Here is a 20621-nt window from a genome sequence, read left to right as displayed (position 1 = left end):
AAAAAAAAAAAAAAACAAAAAAAACAAACAAAAAAACTCTGATTCCCCCCCAGGGAAAACACAGCCCCAAAAAAAAAAAAAAAAAAAAAAGAGAGAGAAGGGGCTGGGCACGCTGGCTCATGCCTGTAATCCCAGTGCTTTGGGAGACTGAGGCAGGCGAACTGCCTGAGCTCAGGAGTTCAAGACCAGCCTGGGCAACATGCCAAAACCCGTCTCTACAAAAAATAAATACAAAAATTGGCTGGGCGTGGTGGCACGCACCTGTAGTCCCAGCTACTTGGGAGGCTCAGGCAGGAGGATCACTTGAGCCTCAAGGCTGCAGTGAGCTGAGACTGCACCACTCCACTCCAGCCTGAGTGACATAGCAAGACCCCGTCTATGTATGTATGTATGTATGTATGTATGTATGTATGTATCTATCTATCTATCTATCTATCTATCTATCTATCTACTTACTTACTTAGAAATAGTTTCACTCTGTCGCCCAGACTGGAGTGCAGTGGCAACATCTTGGCTCACCGCAACCTCCGCCTCCCAGGTTCAAGTGATTCTCCTGTCTCAGCCTCCCAAGCAGCTAGGATTACAGCGCCTGCCACCTGTATTTTGTATTTTTGTATTTTTAGTAGAGGCGGGTTTCACCATGTTGGCCAGGCTGGTCTCAAACTCCTGACCTCAAGTGATCTGTCTGCCTTGGCCTCCCAAAGTGCTGGGATTACAGGAGTGAGCCACTGCACCTGGCCCCATCTCTTTATACACCAATATAGAACAATCTTCATGATTAAGTTTTAAAAAAAAATGCAAGATGGGAGCAGCTGCACACGGGGCAGGACTATGGGTGTGTGGGTGTATTCCAGTGTATTCCCAGAGTCGCCCTTGGGTAGGGTGCCAAGGAGATGCAGGCAGGGTGGGGGAGAGGCCTGCGGTACACCTGCCTTCTGGTCTGCATGCGTACCATGTGCATGTTCTGTCCCAAAATTCTTTGTTAAAAAGAGATACCATGTGAAATTTTCATTATTTAAGAAATTCCCACCAATAAGTGAGAAAAAAACAAACTATCCAATACAAAATTGGGCTATAAACAGACAACTCATAAGAGAAATACGAATGGCCAGCCGGGCGCAGTGGCTCACGCCTGTAATCCCAGCACTTTGGGAGGCCAGAGCGGGCAGATCACGAGGTCAGGAGATTGAGACAATCCTAACTAACATGGTGAGACACTGTCTCTACTAAAAACACAAAAAATTAGCTGGGCGTGGTGGCAGGCGCCTGTAGTCCCAGCTGCTCAGGAGGCTGAGGCAGGAGAATTGCTTGAACCTGGAAGGCGGAGGTTGCAGTGAGCCGAGATCGCGCCACTGCACTCCAGTCTGGGCGACAGAGTGAGACGCCATCTCGAAAGAAAAAAAAAAAGAAAGAAATACAAATGGCCAAAAAAATTTTTTTTTTTTTTTTTGTGAGACGGAGTCTTGCTCTGTCTCCCAGGCTGGAGTGCAGGTGCGATCTCGGCTCACTGCAAACTCTGCCTCCCGGGTTCATGCCATTCTCCTGCCTCAGCCTCCCCAGTAGCTGGGACTACAGGCACCCGCCGCCACACCTGGCTAATCTTTTGTATTTTTTAAGTAGAGACAGGGTTTCACCATGGTCTCGATCTCCTGAGCTCGTGATCCGCCCGCCTGGGCCTCCCAAAGTGCTGGGATTACTGGTGTGAGCCACTGCGCCTGGCCAAGAAATGTATTTAAAAATGTTCAGGCCGGGTGCGGTGGCTCAAGCCTGTAATCCCAGCACTTTGGGAGGCCGAGACGGGCGGATCACGAGGTCAGGAGGTCGAGACCATCCTGGCTAACACGGTGAAACCCTGTCTCTACTAAAAAATACAAAAAACTAGCCGGGCGAAGTGGCGGGCGCCTGTGGTCCCAGCTACTCGGGAGGCTGAGGCAGGAGAGTGGCGTGAACCCGGGAGGCGGAGCTTGCAGTGAGCTGAGATCCGGCCACCGCACTCCAGCCTGGGCGACAGAGCCAGACTCAGTCTCAAAAAAAAAAAAAAAAAAAAAATGTTCAACTGGCCGGGCACGGTGGCTCATGCCTATAATCTTAGCACTTTGGAAGACCGAGGGGTGCAGATCACCTGAGCTCAGGAGTTCAAGACCAGTCTGGGCAACACGGTGAAACCCCATCTCTACTAAAATACAAAAAATTAGCCGGGTGTGGCGGCGTGTGCCTGTAGTCCCAGTTACTTGGGAGGCTGAGGCAGGAGAATTGCTTGAACCTGGGAGGCAGAGGTTGCAGTGAGCCGAGATCACACCACTGCACTCCAGCCTTCCAGTCTGGGCGAGAGAGCACAAGACTTCCGTCTCCAAAAAAAAATTTCAACTACACTAACGAGGAGAAACCAAAATGAAATGCCACAATTCACCTGCCAGATTGACAAAAGGCTGACTGACATCAGGGCTGGTGAGGACATGAGAAAATGGGCACCTTTGTATACGACTGGTGGGCAGGACGAGAGACAACCTTAGTAGTGGGAATTCATTAGGACCGCCTGAACTTCCCCCCATTGGGTTTAACAGCCTTATAAAGATATAATCCACATACCAACAAGTCACCCACTTACAATGTACAATTCAATGGCTTCTAGTACATTCACAGTTGTTCAACCATCACCACAAACAATTTTAGCACATTTTTATCACTCCAATCTTCCCATCCCCCAAGACCCAGGAAACCACTCATCTATTTTCTGTCTATTTATTTGCTTATTCTGGACATTTCATATGAATGAAATCAGATAGTGTGTGGCCTGTTGTGTCCAGCTTCTTTCACTGAGCCTAATATTTCCCTTTTCTTTTTGAGACAGGATCCACTCTGTGACCCAGGCTGGAGTGCAGTGGCGCAATCATAGGTCAGTGCAACCTCCAACTCCAGGGCTGAAGTGATCCTCCGGCCTCAGCCTCCCAAAGTGTTGGGATTACTGGCGTGAGCCACCGCACGCAGCCCAGCCTAATGCTTGAGGATTCACCCATGCCGCAGCATGCATCAGAACTTCACTACCTTGTAGGGCCAAATAATATCCTGCTATTTAGATAGGTATTTTGTTCATCAATTCCTCAGTAGATGGACTTGTGGGTTGTTTCTACTTTTTGGCAATTATGAATAATACTGCTATGAATATTTATGTACAAGGTTCTGCGTGGACAAGCTTGCACCTGTAATCCCAGCACTTCGGGAGGCTGAGGTGATCGCTTGAGCTCAGGAATTCAAGACTAGCCTGCACAACACACTGAGACCCCCAACTCTACCAAAAAAAAAAAATTAAATATTTAGCCAGGGCGTGGTGGCATGCACCTGTGGTCCCAGCTACTTGGGGGCTGAGGCAGGAGGATCGCTTGAGCCCAGGAGGTTGAAGCTGCAGTAAGCCATCATCTCACCACTGAACTCCAGCCTGGGACACAGGGCAAGATCCTGTCTCAAAAAAAGAATAAAATAAAATATAAATACAATATATAGCAACAACTGTAAGTGTATTAAAGCTTTGTGTAAAAGGATATTCCTGGAGCACTGTTTATAATTGCAAAATGTTGAAAACTAAGTTTCTACTAATAAGAAACTCATTGAATTAACTGGGGCAGATTGTACACGGAATACTGTACAAAGATAAGATGTCTCTAAGTTACACAATAAAAGTAGAATCCCACTTTGTTCAAAACACAAAGCAATGTGCACACACTTGCCTACAGACACACCTTTCCACAGCAGAGGAAAAGTCCCTGGGCAGCTCTTTCCCAAACCAAGTGGGTATGTTAGGGAGGTTGAAAAAGAGAGGAAGATCTTTGCCTTTTTTTTTTTTTTTTTTGGAAACAGAGTCTCTCTCGCTCTGTCGTCCAGGCTGGAGTGCAGTGGTGCGATATCAGCTCACAGCAACCTCTGCCTCCTGGGTTCACACCATTCTCCTGCCTCAGCCTCCCGAGCAGCTGGGAATACAGGCGCCTGCCACCACACCCAGCTGATTTTTGGTATTTTTAGTAGAGACGGGGTTTCACCATGTTAGCCAGGATGGTCTTGATCTCCTGACCTCGTGATCCACCTGCCTCAGCCTCCCAAAGTGCTGGGATTACAGGCGTGAGCCACTACACCTGGCCTCTACCTTCTTATTCTATACAATTTTTCTAAGTGACAGGATTATGAGTGCTATTTACTTTTAAAACATTTTTCCATATTTTTCAAATAGTATTTTCAAAATTATTACAGGAATAGGTGTATATTTCTACTCACCATTGTACCCTTAACGCCAAAGCACCACTCAACACCGGGCATCAACAGATAAAGAACATGTGTTGAATAAATGAACGAAAAGCAGTTATTTCTGTGCAAAGGAAAATTCTGTAATAGCTTATACTTCAGTAATATGGTTCCTCATTTGCTGTGACTACATTACATGCTAATAAACAGGGTCACTTACATGATTCAGAAAATACTGCACGATTATCTCATGGCCAGCCGCAGCTGCTTCCATCAAAGGAGTAAATCCATATATCGGCTCCCTGCAAGATGTGGGCCACAGTCAGATGATTGGCAGAGACAAGTTCTGTCAGGCAAAAACTCCCTGCTGAAGATAAACCCAGGGCAGTGCACGAATCACCGAACCCTCAGTGTAGAACACTCTCTCCCTTTCAAGAACTAACAGGTGAGATGAGAATAACACATCAGCTCCATTTACTCTTCTGGTGTCTGTCCCCAGGGCTGGTCTTTGTCCTAAAGACAGATGTCTGCCTATCATTCCTCCTATTGGCTATTCTCTGCTACCTCTGAAATCTCCACCTCAATCATATTCAAAAAGCAGTTCTGACTCCTTACTCCTCACAGAAAGCCAACGTCTCCCATCCATTCATCCAAATCCTAGCTTCAAGTTCGACATCCTCCACGAACCCACTCTGAAAAGCTCAGATACTAATGATCTAAGCTGTCCTTGCTATGCTTGGCTCCTGAAGCTTGCTTTTCATACTTGGTTATGCTAACTCGGCACTGTCTTCAGAGGGCTTCCGAATCCCTCCTTGTCTCATGCTGGTCTAGAAGTCAGGAACCATGCATGGGAAATGCTGGTTTTCATCCATTCTAAGACACACAGTGTTCATATTTTAACATCTCTGAAGTCAGAAAACATCTTTAAACCAACAGGTGAGTTGAATGTTAATTAGTAGCATATTTTTTCTTTCTCAGTGGCATACAAAATTATGGGGTGTCTTAGGATGGATGACAGCCAGGGTGGGTCTGCATTGGTACCCACTGCGTTTGTTCAAAGGTGATTATTATCACAACAAGCTTTAGACAACAATCCCACTTCCAACTTATAAAACTCATGGCTGGTTTTTTGTTTGTTTGTTTTTGAGGAGTTTTGTTCTTGCTGCCCAGGCTGGAGTGCAAAGGCATGATCTCAGCCCACTGCAACCTCTGCCTTCCGGTTTCAAGTGATTCTCCTGCCTCGGCCTCCTGAGTAGCTGGGACTGCAGGCGCCCGCCACCAAGCCCAGCTAATTTTTGTTTTTTCAGTAGAGACGGGGTTTCACCATGTTGGCCAGGCTGGTCTTGACCTCCTGACCTCACGATCTGCCCTCCTTGGCCTCCCAAAGTGCTAGGATTACAGGTGTGAGCCACCACTCCCGGCCAAAACTCATGACTATTTTTAAAGCATCACCTCATCTCATCCATACAAAAGGCAAGAAAATGGAAGGAATTTGCATGTAATGTATGATATTTAAATGCCATTCAGTATGTTAGGCCCCTGGCATACAATAAAACGTGTAATTCTTACAACTCTATGACCCAGGTGGGTTTCGGATAAAGAAAAGGAAGCTGAGAGGGCTTGAAGAGATGCACTCACAGATGTGGGAAAAGGCCCACGCCTGGAAGGACTCTCGTCCTACCCCTCATCTTGAGCCTTTCCTGCCGAAGCAGGGTGGCCCTAAACTCTGGTTAGCTGCCTCCAGAGCCAACCTCCTTAGAGTCAGATGACACCTAGGCCACTCCTGTGGCCACTAAAGACGTAGCAATCACCTCACGTTGGCATTGGCTCCACTGTCCAAGAGGAACCTGACCATGTGCTGGTGCCCGGCGCTGGTACAGTGGAAAAGGGCCGTCCAGCCCTGGATGTCTTTCATTTCTAGCTCTGCACCTTGCTTCAAGAGAACACAGAACGTGCGTTACGGCCTCATCTCCTCTGCGTGGGGCGGGCGCCCTCCAGGCGGCCATGCTGCAAGAATCAGAAATGATTACACGAGCACACACGAACACCATGGCCTGCAGTGGTTTGCGTCTCTGTCAGAGCGGTCAGGGAGCCCCTCAGGTTTCTGGGCCTGAGTTCCCTCGTAGCTCACCTGGAGGAGAAAGTAGGCGATGCTCTCGTTGCCACAGCTGGAGGCCAGCATCAGTGGAGTCTGCCCTTCTGGGGTCGGCACATTCACACTCACCCCCGCCTCAAGCAGCAGGTGCACGATGGTGTCGTGGCCAATGTAGGAGGCATACATCAGCGGGGTCCAGCCACCACCGTTCTTCTTATTCAAATCTAACTCTCTCCTAAACAAACGCAAGATACGCTAGACATGGCCAGCTGCCTCACATGTGGGGTTCGCCAAAGCCGGTGGCGAGCCTAGGCCAGGCGGGGTGAGTTGACAGGAAGTAGAAGTTATCTGCCACCCTGGACATTGTAGGGATTGGGGGCAGGCAGGCAGAGAAATGCTGACGGTTGCTCGTACACTGCCTCGTGAGGCCCTGAGCCTTCGTCTCCTTGCGCTGATTTCGCATCCTCCTAGCCCGAGGCCGGCTATGTTCTTTCACACCACCAGACAGACAGATGGCGCTCAACCAAGGAGTATCTGGCAACATCTGGAGGCATTTTTGGTTCTCACAGCTGGGCAGGGAAGGGCTGCTGGCATTTAGCAGGTGGAAGCCAAGGCTGCTGCTAAACATCCCACAGTGCCCAGGACAGCCCCACAGCAAACAATGATCCAGCATGGACTGTCAACACAGCCACAGTTGAAAAACCCTGACCACCACAGGAGTGGCATCTACTAGCCCAATGCTAGGTGGAGAGGAGCAGTGAGGAAAGAAAGGACTCCACCGTAGGCCGGGCGCAGTGGCTCACGCCTGTAATCCCAGCACTTTGGGAGGCCGAGGCGGGTGGATCACCTGAGGTCAGGAGTTCGAGACCAGCCTGACCAACATGGAGAAACCTCGTCTCTACTAAAAATACAAAATTAGCTGGGCGTGGTGGCGCATGCCTATAATCCCAGCTACTAGGGAGGCTGAGGCAGGAGAATTGCTTGAGCCTGGGAGGCGGACGTTGTGGTGAGCCGAGATCGTGCCATTGCACTCCAGCCTGGGCAACAAGAGTGAAACTCCGCCTCAAAAAAAAAAAAAAAAAAAAAAAGAAAGGACTCCACCGTGGACAAGTCCCACCGCCACTGATTCATCCTTTGTCACCTCACCCTAAATAAACATTCTTGAAAAATCTGTGACCAAAGAATCCCATCTTTCTCACTGACTTCCGTTAAAATTCTGGAAATGCATTTTCCCATGGGAAAAAACTGTGGGCTTCCTAGTCATGACTTTGGGGTTGGGACAAGGGAGTCACGTTTAAAACAATACCCACTTGCATGGCTACCTGGGATCCTACAGGGTTAACCCCCATAGGCCTTTTTTCCCTTCCCCAATTCTTGCCTGCAGTGGGGGTAACAACTGGAGACTGAACCCCGGGATCTGTCCCTTTTGTGGGATTCACACTTTTTTTTTTTTTTTTTTTTGAGACAGTCTCGCTCTGTTGCCCAGGCTGGAGTGCAGCAGTGCGATTTCGGCTCACTGCAACCTCCACCTCCCAGGTTCACGCCATTCTCCTGCCTCAGCCTCCCAAGTAGCTGGGACTACAGGTGCCCGCCACCACGTGGGCCTGGCTAATTTTTTTGTATTTTTTTTAGTAGAGACGGGATTTCACTGTGTCAGCCAGGATGTCTCGATTTTCTGACCTCATGATCCGCCCGCCTCGGCCTCCCAAAGTGCTGGGATTACAGGCGTGAGCCACCGCGCCCGGCCGGGATTCACCTATTAGACCACACCAGGCAACTACCTTCCATTGCCTGGCAGCCCTCAGTGACTCTGGGATGCACACCCAGGCAGCCATTCCAGAAGGTCCTGATACCAGGCCAGGGGACTGCATGGAGATGCTTCTGCAACAGGGCTCGAATGCACCCAGCTCGTCCTAACACTATCTTCCTTTACACAACAGCAGAGCGCCTTTCTGGGGCTCTCTCACCACTTCCTCGTTCAGCCCCACCCCTCCCTTCTGATGCCCCCGTCTCCCCTCAGGCCCCATCCCGTGCTTAGTGTCAGCAAGCCTCCACCTCAGCTAGTGTCGAAATCCCACCACAACACAAACACCTCCCGCTGCTCCTCTGCGGAGCCATTCTGGACTCTGCATCTTAACAGGACACCCAAAGACTTAGGAGCCTAAGAATTCCAAACGTGACCCTGTGAGGGGTCGCACTGACTGCATACCCAACTGCCTATGCCTAGAGCCTCCTGCAGGGGGAGCACAACAGACTACCCTGTACCAAGCTGCACCAGCGCTCCATGGGCTGGGTATGTCTAAGTGAGGGCCACAAGCTGGGAACCGGAGACCTGGGGCTTCAGCAAGGCTTTGCTTTGGCTCACTGGGAACTGGAAGAGGCACGCGGAGATAAGGAGAGAGGTCACTGCACCACAATATCAAATGAGAACCAGGAGACAGAGTTAGGCAGTGTGTGGAACATAACAGGGTAGAAGTGAGGAGACTACCCTTTTCCAAAAACAAGATGATCACATCCTGCTATGGGCAAGACTCAGCCATGGGCCCGGCCAGGGGCTTTCTATTGTCTCTAACTATTGCATACAGATTAGCAAAGGGCAGGTGGGCAGTGAGGTCCAGAGGCCATTCCCCAGAGGCACGAAAAACCCAGCCTCCCTCAGTAGCAGAAGCTAGAGGGGAACAGGGATCACAGGGATCGAATGAACCCTCCAGGAAAAGGCGGCCAGGGATCACTTTCCTTTTGCTTTCTTTTTTCTTTTTTTCTTTTTTTTTTTTTTTTGAGAAGGAATCTCACTCTGTCGCCAGGCTGGAGTGCAGTGGTACAATCTCAGTTCACTGTAACCTCCGCCTCCCAGGTTCAAGCGATTCTCCTGCCTCCGCCTCCTGAGTAGCTGCGATTACAGGTACATGCCACCACGCCCAGCTAACTTTTATATTTTTAGTAGAGATGGGGTTTCATCATGTTATCCAGACTGGTCTCAAACTCCTGACCTCAAGTGACCCGTCCACCCCGGCCTCCCAAAGTGCTGGGATTACAAGCATGAGCCACTGTACCCGGCCTTCACTTTCTGTCTTTATTTTTCTTTTGCTTGTTTGTTTGGGCATTTCTGCAATTAGTGAATAAAATTAGTCTGGTTAAAGAATGACTGTTTATAAGCTTCTGATCAAAGTTTACACCCTCTTTTTCTTCCCAGGAATAAAAACTGCCTCTTTGTCAGTGGCCAGCATCAATAATTACTGACAGCTGCCTGAGATAAGCAGGTTAACCTATTCTACACGCATTACACATCCACATCTGTGTGCAAAGCCCCATCACGTGGGATCCGAAGCCATTACTGCGCTACTCAAAATGTGACAGGGAAGCTCCCGCGATCTCTTACCGCTGCACACATTCCTTCACCACTTCATACTGGCCAATGGAAGCAGCTGTGTGAAGATCCAGGGGGACGTCCAGCTCCTCCCGGCTGACCTGTGCCCCCAGCCCATGCCACATGGACAAGCTGCGGTTCAGGAGTTCCGGCTCGCTGGCTTCATCACTGAGCTCGGACATCACTGAGGAGGAAGGGCCAAGGGTTAGATCTTTCCTGGCTGGTTGTTCCAGGGCATGAAACAGGCTGCTCCTGCTCCTGCTACACCACTACACTAGCAGACTGATAACCCAATGCAGTCAACCCTGGCAGTAACTTAGACAAATTTCTTTGCTTAAATAATGTATGGTTTGGGCAGTCCCATCAATGCTAAATCTGGTGAGCTTGCTACCACACCAGTAAAGAGAAGCACATATGGTGAGGCATCAACTGTGAAGTACGTTCTCCTCCTTCCATCCTCAGGCACCAGGTAAAAGAGAATTTTCCATCAACTCTAGGAACCTGACAACCTCTTGGATGGGCAGTAAAGAAATGCTAATTGGGTTATTTAACCAAATCAGCTCCTTGATGTGGTGGGGAAGAACCCTGGATTTGGGGTTAGATCAAAATTCAGCTCGGACCAGGTGTGGTGGCTCACACCTGTAATCCCAGCACTTTGGGAGGCTGAGGTGGGCGGATCACTTGAGGTCAAGAGTTCAAGACCAGCCTGGCCAACATGGTGAAATCCCGTCTCTACTAAAAATACAAAAATTAGCTGGGCGTGAAGGCCAGCTACTCGGGAGGCTGAGGTAGGAGAATCAATTGAACTGGGGAGGCGGAGGTTGCAGTGAGCGGAAATCAGGCCATTGCACTCCAGCCCGGGCGACACAGCAAGACTTCGTCTCAAAAAAAAAAAAAGAAAAGAAAAAAAAAAAGGCACCTCTGCTACTTAGCACCTCCAATCCCTAGTGCCTCACGGTCTAACAGGGACATATCTGAAAAGGCTGCTATTATGATACACGAAACAATGGATAAACAAACGGTGGCACATCCGTATAATGCATGCTACTCAGCATTAAACACAAGGATCCAACAGTTGACATGCAACACATGAACGAATTTCAAATGCTTCACGCTAAATGGAAGAAACCTGCCTACTGTATCATTTCACTTACACGACATTCTGGAAAAGGCAAAATTAAAGGGTTGGAGGTTAGGGGCCAGAGGGAATTTGGGGGACAATAGACCTGTTCTGTATGACTGTGATGGTGAATCTGTGACTCTATGCCTTTATGAAACCACAGACCTGAATGCCAAAATGAATTTTACTATATGTAAATTGTATTTATTTTTTTTTAGACAGTCTTGCTCTGTTGCCTAGGCTGGAGTGCAGTGGTGTGATTTCAGCTCACTACAACCTCTGCCTCCTGGGTTTAAGGGCTTCTTGAGCCTCAGCCACCTGAACAGCTGAGATTACAGGTGTACGCCATCATGCTAGGCTAATTTTTGTATTTTTAGGAGAGACGGGATTTTCACCATGTTGGCCAGGCTGGTCTTGAACTCCTGACCTCAGATGATCCACCCGCCTCAGCCTCTCAAAGTGCTAGAATTACAGGCATGAGCCACCGCACCTGGCCTACAAACTTTAAATATAAATTAATTTTTCTGGAATGGTTATGAAATTGAAAATTTCTTTTTTTTCTTTTTTTTTTTGAGACGGAGTCTTGCTCTGCCGCCCAGGCTGGAGTACAGTGGCCGGATCTCAGCTCATTGCAAGCTCCGCCTCCCGGGTTCACGCCATTCTCCTGCCTCAGCCTCCCGAGTAGCTGGGACTACAGGCGCCTGCCACCTCGCCCGGCTAGTTTTTTGTATTTTTAGTAGAGACAGGGTTTCACCGTGTTAGCCAGGATGGTCTCGATCTCCTGACCTCGTGATCCGCCCATCTCGGCCTCCCAAAGTGCTGGGATTACAGGCTTGAGCCACCGCGCCCGGCCGAAAATTTCAAAAAAGTAAAGAAAAATAAATTTTTCTGAGAAAAATAGAAAGCACTTCCCCAACACAGAAACCAGGATGTGATTGGTGGCACTCAGCAATGGCCAACTGAACAGGAATCCACTTTGGCATCCTTTGAAGAGAGAGATATGGGGGGAAATATAATAGGCCAGTGAACTGGTGGGGTGACACTTTCCCCAACATGGGCCTACATGGGTAACGGCACACCAGGAATCCCCAAATCAAGGCCAACTCATTAGCTTCCCGGTAGAATCATTAGGTACAAGAGTGCCAGGAAACAAGGGTAGGAAAGGGAGCAAAGGCGAAAACAAAGGCCTTGTCATGTTGCCATTACCTACAGGTGCTATGGCAGTTAATAGATGCAATGAGGACCTCAGTTTCTACTAAAGAATGCTTCCAAGCCCCAGGTGATAGCCAAGATGGCTGAAGAAACAAGCCACCAATGTTGGGGACAAACACTTCACAGGTCCTTGGCGAGAGTGTTTGTAGGTGTGGTGGGGCAGGCAAAGCCCTCCCTTCTGGAACCACCGCCTCTTCAGCTGGCAGAGCCCACGATCATGCAGTCCCTTCCCTCACTCTGCAGGTGAGAATCCCACCCTGAACCGTCCTGGCCAACAGAGCCTGGATAAGAAACCAAAGGCTCTGAGCTGAGTGTCACTTCAGAGTCCCTTCCATACCTCCCTCAAGCCTTCACTGGGCATGTCTCTTCCACTCCAAAGGCCTCCTGCAGGGTGAGGTCGTGTTCTCTATTTATTGCAGACTTGCATGTCTGACACCCAAGGACTGAAGGACAATCAGAACCAGACCAAGCCTGATAGACCACTGGAGGCCAAGAGTTCGAGACTAGCCTGGCCAAAATGGTGAAATCCCATCTTTACTAAAATTACAAAAATTAGCCGGGCGTGGTGGTGGGCGCCTGTAGTCCTCAGTATTCGGGAGGCTGAGGCAGGAGAATCACTTGAGTCTGGGAGGCGGCTGCAGTGAGCCGATATCAAGCCACTGCACTCTAGCCTGGGCAACAGAGTGTTTCAAAAAAAAAAAAAAAACTAAAGTGAAAACTAAAAGTCCCATCCCATCCCGAGTGATATGGTGTAAAGTAGCACTGGTGTCGCTACTTTACAGGTGTGGTGTAAAGTAGCACTCGACATATGATGTTTCATTCAACTTTTTGGTTCTGTCCACTCTGAAAATGTGAAGTATCTGTTACCTTTACAATAAATCCTAAAGAAAATGTGGTACTTAGACACAATGGAGTACTATTCAGCCATAAAAAAAGAAAGAGATCCTGTCATTTGCAAAAACATGGATGGAACTGGAGGTCATTACGTTAAGTGAACTAAGCCAGGCACAGAAAGACAAATATTGCATGTTCTCACTTATTTGTGGTTATCTAAAAATCAAAACAATTGAACTCAGGGAGATAGAAAGCAGAAGAATGGTTACTTCTATTGTAACCAAGGCTGGGAAGGGTAGTAGAAGGTGGGGATGGTTAATGAATACAAATAAAAAATAGAGCGAATAAGATGTACTATTTGACAGCACAACAGGGTGACTATAATCAATATAATCTAATTGCACAATTTATTTATTTTTTTATTTTTTTGAGACGGAGTCTCACTCTTGCCCAGGCTAGAGTGCAGCGGCGTGATCTCAGCTCACTGCAACCTCCGCCTCCTGGGTTCAAGTGATTCTCCTGCCTCAGCCTCCCGAGTAGCTGGGATTACAGGTATGAGCCACCACGCCAGGCTAGCTGTCGTATGTTTAGTAGAGATGGAGTTTCCTCATGTTGGCCAGGCTGGTCGCGAATCCTTGACTTCAGGCGATCCGCCCGCCTCGGCCTCCCAAAAGGCTAGGATTACAGGCGTGAGTGAGCCACCGCGCCTGGCTGCACATTTAAAAACAACTAAAAGAGGCCGGGCGCGGCAGCTCAAGCCTGTAATCCCAGCACTTTGGGAACCCGAGACAGGCGGATCACGAGGTCAGGAGATCGAGACCATCTTGGCTAACACAGTGAAACCCCGTCTCTACCAAAAATACAAAAAACTTAGCCGGGCATGGTGGTGGGCACCTGGAGTCCCAGCTACTCATGAGGCTGAGGCAGGAGAATGGCGTAAACCCGGGAGGCTGCACTCCAGCCTGGGCGACAGAGCGAGACTCCATCTCAAAAAAAAAAAAAAAAAAAAAACACTAAAAGAGTATAATCAGATTGATTGTAACACAAAGGATAAATGCTTGAAAGAATGGCGACCCCATTTTACATGATGTGATTATTACGAACTGCACGCCTGTATCAAAATCTCTCATGTACGCCATAAATTTACACACCTACTAAGTACCCACAAAAATGAAAAAAATTTTTAAAATCTTAACAAACGTGATGCTGGTGGAAACTGTCACGCCCACAGAGGAGATCTGTGAAAGCCCCCGGGCACCGCCTCTCGCCCCGTGGAACCGCAGCGGGAACCGGCGCATCGCAAAGCTAGCTCACTGGCCCCGGGGCGGGTCCCTGGCCGACAACCCCAGAACTCACAGCAGTGACGCTTCCCGACGCCCCCTGGCCACATCCCCACAGGAACCCTACCGTGCACAGAGCATTACTGTCCCCACGCCACAGCCACATAAAGAAAATGTGGGGCTCGGTCCTCCAGTCACGCGGCGAGCAAGTGCAGCGCGGGACGCCCGAGCGCTGGGTCTAGGCTGGCAGCAGGTGCCGGCAAATAGTGGGGCCGGGCCGCTGCGGAACCCACCTGTGCTGGGCCTCAGGCCTTGCGCTGCCCTCGGGCTGCCGCCGCCAACCCCCCGAGCAACTAGCCGCCACGCTCTCTTGCCGGGCCACCGCCCCCGGCACCCGCCCCGGAAGTAGTTGCGGGAGGGCGCGGAGCACGCCGGGAAGCTCGCGGGTCCACACCGGGACAGCTCCCGGGCGCCGTGGAATGCACACGTCCCGCACCCGGACCTTCCGGTCAGCTTCCCGGCTCGTTGTATGATACCCGCGACAGCCAATGAGCAAGTGGTGTTTGTCCTACCCAGTCCCCGCCCTGGCCAGGGGAACCAATCCCATTGCAGGAGAGGCAGAACGCGCAAAGGCCCGAAAGAGGAGCGGGGGGAACGCGGCGGCAGTTTAGTAATGTAAAGCTCCGCTAAGAGGGAGAGTGCCGAAGAAGGGGACAGCCTCTGTACCTGTGGCGCGGCCCGAAGGACGGACGCGACTGGAGTGGCGCGCTGGAGGCTGTTTACAGCCCTGTTAGGACCGCGCAGGGAGTGAAGGCGGAAGCCTCAGGTGAGGGGCCTCGGGCCTGCTGCGCCTGCAGGGAGTTGAACAAAACGCGGGGAAACACGGGCTGGGGGTGTGTGAGAGGAGGAGCGATGGGCTTTCCACTTCCACAGCTTTAAAATTTAAAGGCTCGACCCGGGAGGCTGTTGGCGTCTGGTTTCCATGACAACCGGCAGCCTCTTGGCAGGCGGGCTGGGGGCGGGGTTCTGGGGACCTGGGCGGGGCTGTGGCGGCCCTAACGGGCTGCAGCTGAGAAACTGACCCCCGAGACGGAGCCGGAAGGCCGTTATTCAGTGGCGGCTCCGAGCCTCCCCTTCGCCTTCTGGATGCGCCGAGCTCCTCAACGTGGCGTTCAGGGCCCTGCATTGTCTGGTCCGTTTTCACCGCAGATTCCAGCAACTGACACTTTCTTCCCTTAAACCTGTTGGGCGGTTCATTCCTTTGAGCTACTGTACATGCTCTTCCTTCTGCCGCTAATGCCATTCCCTCGCCTATTGTCTTGTTCGCCTGAAGAGTTTATCAGAGTCTCTGGAGGCCCTCTTCACCTCGACGATTCTGTTGCCCTAAGAAATATTGTGCCCTGAATTGCGGAACAGAGCTCTAGTTACAAAAAACACCCGCTGAGTGTGTGCACCAGATGCGTCCCCAACCTGCTGCTCCCAGTTGAGAGTGCACCAAGCACCTGCCCTGGTCCCAAAAGCACAGAGGAAGCAAGCAGCCCCCAATTCACATCTCCTGCCGCTGCCCTGATTGGGGATGAAGGGGCACTGACTGCAGGGCCAAAGCCACAGCAGCCTCTCCGGCTGCAGGGTTCTCCTGACACTGGCTCTAGAGGACCCTCACCCCCCAGCTCTCAAGCTCAAGCTCCCCAGTCCCCTGAAGAACAGGACCATCTCCTTTAAAACTCTAAGATACAAATGCAGGGGCTGGTCAGAGTGGTGACTCCAAAAAAAAAAAAAAAAAAAAATCACTGGGTGACTGCAAACTGTCAGCCAGGCATGGTGACACATGTCTGTAATCACAGCACTTTGGGAGGCTGAGGCAAGAGGATCACTTGAGGCCAGGAGTTTGAGACCAGACTGGGCAACAGGGAGACTCCATCTCTGCAAAAAATAAAAATAGTAGCCAGAGGTGGTAGTATATACCTGTAGTCCCAGTTATTCAGGAGGCTGAGGTGGGAGGACCACTTGAGCTCAGGAGGCCGAGGCCTCAGTGAGCTATCATTGTACCACTGTACGCCAGCCTGGGCAACGAAGCCAGACCCTGTCTCCACAACAAAAAAGCAAGATGTTGGCCGGGCACGGTGGCTCACGCCTGTAATCCCAGCACTTTGGGAGGCTGAGGTGGGTGGATCACGAGGTCAGGAGATCGAGACCATCCTGGCTAACATGGTGAAACCCCGTCTCTACTAAAAATACAAAAAATTAGTCGGGCGTGGTGGCAGGTGCCTGTAGTCCCAGCTACTCGGAAGGCTGAGGCAGGAGAATTGTGTGAACCTGGGAGGTGGAGCTTGCAGTGAGCCAAGATTGCACCACTGTACTCCAGCCTGGGTGACAGACTGAGACTCTGCCTCAAAAAAAAAAAAAAAAAAAAAAAAAAAGCAAGGTGTCTCTCTTCTGTTCCTTGGTAAAGGGCAGTAAAGGGTAGTAGGACTTGAAATTCCCCCGATTCAGAGTCCATTGTTGCTATTTACTAAACACCCTGAGGCTACGAAATGAAGCGAATAGTGATGCTATATGGCATATATATAAAATATACCTATATATCATTACATATCATACATGACATTCTATATAACATATACACATATGTACATATGCATATTTATATCAATACATATATTTGTATATTATGTATATATCACTATATATGTGATATACCTGCAGGCTCCACATGTGTCCATGAGCGGAGACACACACACACACACACACACACACACACACACACACACACACAGAGTGCCTGGCACTCAGTAACAGGAGCTTGCATAACCTGAAGGGAACAGGCAGGTGGTAAGGCCTGCCAGCCTGTTTGGTCTCCTACAGCTGGTAAGGCAGCCCCTGCTCTCTTGACCTTTGATGGCCTGGACCCTCTTCCATCACCCCTTGTGCCCCACAGAGCTCCTCGGATGATGGTGCACTGAGAAGGCATCTGGAAGCCTGGGCCCTCATGGCATCCAACGACGAAGGTATGGCACCCTCGCTGGGCTCTCCCTGGGCCTCCCAGACAGGGCCCTGGGACGCCATCCTCAAGGCTGTCAAAGACCAGCTCCCGTCTCTGGACTCAGACTCCTCCTTGGTAAGCAGGAACTCTCTCCCTGGACGCCTTGTCCTTCCTACCAGAGCAGGCATGACACTAACCAGGACAGCTTTGGAGCACTTCTCTGAAGACTTCTCCCGCTGACCTGTGCAGTTTGTTGTCATTTTACTGTAAATCACATGGCCAGACTCAAAGCTGTGTTTTCTGGGTGCCTATTTCCTTCTTTACTCTTTCTTCTGCCTTGAGTGTCATCTCTGAGCATGGGTATTGGTGCTCAGCATCTTGGGAGACCTTTTCAGTTGGGTTTTTGGTGCTGACTTGGAACCCAGGTCAACTCGATGCAGAAGCTCTGTCCTTTCCATTCTGCTATTCTCCACTCTCTCAGGCCAGGACAGGACCAGAACACCCACTGAGAATGCACAATTCCAGTGCATTGTGATGAGCCTTCGAGGGATTCTGCATTTGTGGTTTGGGGTCCCTGAAATGGCCCTCAAAGACACTCAGACCAATAGCCATAGGTGCAGGTGTAAGACGCTGCTGAAGATGCTCCTGGCAGGGGCTCCTCAGTGCACAGGTTGGCACTGGGTGTTGAGAGACAGTGTGAGGGTTTTAAAAGGAACAGGCTGGGTTTAGGTCCTACCTGGGCACCAGCAACAGAGCTTCAGGGACCTCACACGTCATCCAGTGCATGGCGAGGCTAAGGAGTACCTATGGGGACCCCGCACTTCAGTGCTCAGTGCGTTTTCACACCATCAGTCTCGTTTGAGAGTATGAGCCCCAGCCCCTTTAAGAAGACACACTAAGCTGTATAAGTGATAGCTCAGGGTCACAGGGGACGGGGAGGGCTAGACCCTGCTTTCAACTACCACCTCGCTGCCCTGTTCATGTCACACGAGGCATTAATGAAGCACCTGCTGTCTGCAAGGTACCTGCAGAACCAGGAGCCTGAATCTTACCTCCACGAGGTAGTACTGCCGAGCTGATTTCTAAACAGTGGCAAGAAGCCGCGCACAGCAAGGCTAACTGGGAGAGAACCAGATCTCCCCCAGGCTCCTGAGCAGCAGGGCTAGGCGGGCTGGGCGTGCTGGGCTGGAAGTAAGGGTGGAAAGCGGGGACGGCTGGGCCCTCAGGGCTCTGCCTGCTGCTGTGTCTTCCAAAAGCCCTCTCATTTGTCCACAGTCGGACTATGGGGAAGAGGAGCTGTTCATCTTCCAGCGAAACCAAACCGCCCTGATTCCAGACCTGTCAGAGGAGCTGGCTGAAGATCCTGCCGATGGCGACAAGTCCAGGACCTGGGCCGCTGCAGCTGAAGAATCCCTTCCCGAGGTCTGTGGGACACAGAAGAGTGTGCGCCTGTGTGTGTGCAATGTAAGTCCAAACTGACTGATCTAAACCACTGGTCTAGCATTTCCATGAAACCCAGGAAACCCAGTCCTTTTTTTTGTCCCGTGTACAACCCAAGGTATTCAGATGCCCAACATGTAACCTCCACACACCTCCCTCTCCCGGGGAGCCCAGCACCTTAGGGCTGGTGTGCGGACTTGATTTTCCATCTGATTTTGACCCTCCTCTTCCTCTTGGTCGCTCCTATCCTGTTTTCTACCATGGCATCCTGAATAGCTTCTGGCCATTGTCATGACTGATTGTCCTAAATGTCTCTCCCTTAATCCAGCTGGCTTCATGGCTACCTGGCTCATCCCAGCACCTGGCAAGTACACAGGAACTCTGGTTTACTAACCTGCTAAACTAAACTGCTACAGGCTACCGTGGGGAGTGGGAGGGAGGAAGATGGCCCATCAGTGCCTGAGCAAGCACAAAAGCTGGACCTCGCGGGAGGGACACCCTAGGAGACAGTGAGCAAGTGTGGACTAAGCATGCCAACACAGGCCTGCGGTGCCAGTGCTGCACACTGAGACAGACGTTCCCATGAGGCCAGAGTTTGAGACCCCTGGGCAATACAGCAAGACTCCATTTCTGGCTGAACACAGTGGCTCATGCCTGTAATCCCAGCATTTTTGGGAGGCCAATGTGGGTGGATTACTTGAAGTCAGGAGTTTGAGACCAGCCTGGTCAACATGGTGAAACACTACCTCTACTAAAAATACAAAAATTAGCTGGACATGGTGGCAGGTGCCTGTGATCCCAGCTACTCCAGAGGCTGAGACAAGAGAATCGCTTGAACCCCGGGGAGCAGAGGTTGCAGTGAGCCAAGATCACGCCACTGCACACTCCAGCCTGGGGAACAGAGTGAGACTCCATCTTAAAAAAAAGAAAACAGTGTAGAGGCACTAACCCACTTCCAAAATGGGGGCGAGGCCTAGCTCCAGCGTCACTTCTCTCAGGTATTCTACTGAGAACCATTAACCTACTGAATGAAGGGGGCACAGGCACTGAACCAGATGATCTCACAAAACCAGGACATGCCCCCAGCCACCCATCACCTTGAAGGAAATCCCCCATCAGCCTTGCCATGCCTAGACCTAGGTCTGAAATAACCCCACACAGGAGAGATCCCCAGGGTAGCTAAGAACTCCGGTGGTTTCAGGTGGAACGATTTCCATGTGGATTTTATTTTGCTTCTTCATTTCTACAATCAATTACTTCAGAAACTCTTCTGGATTATTTTCTTTTCTTTTTTTTTTTTTTTGTAATGTGAGATCTCTACTAAAAAATAACTGGGTGTGGTGGTATGCCTGTGGTCCCAGCTACTCAGGAGGCTGAGGTGGAAGGATGGCTTGTACTCCAGCCTGGGGTATCAATTTCTGAGCCCCAACATTATCATTATTGAGAATGTAAATATTGTTCCATTGCTGTAACAATACATTCCTCTCTAGCCTTGTATTTAAATAGTGGGAGTCCGCAGTGATGTTGTCTTTAGCCTACCCATATTCGACAGTAGCTTTCCAACTGTCTTTTTTTTTTTTTTTTGAGACAGGATCTTGCTCTGTCACCCAGACTGGAGGACAATAGTGCCCTCACCACTCACTGCAGCCTCCACCCCCTGGGCTGAAGCGATCCTCCCACTTCAGCCTCCCAAATAGCTAGGATTACACGCATGCCACCATGCTGGCTAATTTTTGTGTTTTTAGTACAGTGAAGTGTCCAGTTAAAAATGGTTGAAATTGGCCGGGCGCGGTGGCTCAAGCCTGTAATCCCAGCACTTTGGGAGGCCGAGACGGGCGGATCACGAGGTCAGGAGATCGAGACCATCCTGGCTAACACGGTGAAACCCTGTCTCTACTAAAAAATACAAAAAAATTAGCCGGGCGAGGTGGCAGGCGCCTGTAATCCCAGCTACTCGGGAGGCTGAGGCAGGAGAATGGTGTAAACCCGGGAGGCAGAGCTTGCAGTGAGCTGAGATCCGGCCACTGCACTCCAGCCTGGGCGACAGAGCGAGACTC

General features: G+C 50.3%; 2 protein-coding genes across 11 annotated transcripts in view; one reads left to right on the top strand and one right to left on the bottom strand.

The window, feature by feature from the left end:
- ANKS3 (ankyrin repeat and sterile alpha motif domain containing 3) overlaps nt 1–14654 on the bottom strand; it is a 39712-nt gene extending 25058 nt beyond the window's left edge. Inside the window, exons 1-6 of one of the 10 annotated variants that reach the window (XM_025371148.1) lie at nt 14218–14441; nt 11243–11310; nt 9708–9879; nt 6365–6563; nt 6045–6166; nt 4454–4535 (exon numbers count right to left, since the gene is read on the bottom strand). In XM_025371148.1, coding sequence (XP_025226933.1) covers nt 4454–4535; nt 6045–6166; nt 6365–6563; nt 9708–9877 — 573 coding nt within the window. In that variant the 5' untranslated portion in view covers nt 9878–9879; nt 11243–11310; nt 14218–14441. Of the gene's footprint in view, nt 1–4453; nt 4536–6044; nt 6241–6364; nt 6564–9707; nt 9880–11242; nt 11311–14217 lie in introns of all 10 variants that reach the window. The other 9 variants (XM_025371152.1, XM_025371153.1, XM_025371149.1 and 6 more) reach the window with 9 other exon arrangements.
- Nucleotides 14604–19067, top strand: C20H16orf71 (chromosome 20 C16orf71 homolog). The gene is made up of 4 exons (XM_025369737.1): nt 14604–14967; nt 17080–17259; nt 18400–18588; nt 18981–19067. Exons 2-4 carry the CDS (start codon nt 17131–17133, stop codon nt 19065–19067), a joined length of 405 nt encoding a protein of 134 aa, XP_025225522.1. The 5' UTR covers nt 14604–14967; nt 17080–17130.
- The last annotated feature ends 1554 nt before the right edge of the window (nt 19068–20621 follow it).

Source organism: Theropithecus gelada, chromosome 20 (assembly GCF_003255815.1).
Source record: "Theropithecus gelada isolate Dixy chromosome 20, Tgel_1.0, whole genome shotgun sequence".
In the NCBI taxonomy this organism is placed as follows: Eukaryota; Metazoa; Chordata; class Mammalia; order Primates; family Cercopithecidae; genus Theropithecus; species Theropithecus gelada.
This window is presented reverse-complemented; position numbering and strand designations above follow the sequence as displayed.

Bases quoted from the DNA above. Each gene is read 5' to 3' on its own strand.
- C20H16orf71 (XM_025369737.1), top strand. From the start codon at position 17,131: ATGGCATCCAACGACGAAGGTATGGCACCCTCGCTGGGCTCTCCCTGG. The intron at 17,260-18,399 runs GTAAGCAGGAAC...ATTTGTCCACAG, and splicing joins TGGACTCAGACTCCTCCTTG to TCGGACTATGGGGAAGAGGA. The intron at 18,589-18,980 runs GTAAGTCCAAAC...AAACTGCTACAG, and splicing joins TGCGCCTGTGTGTGTGCAAT to GCTACCGTGGGGAGTGGGAG.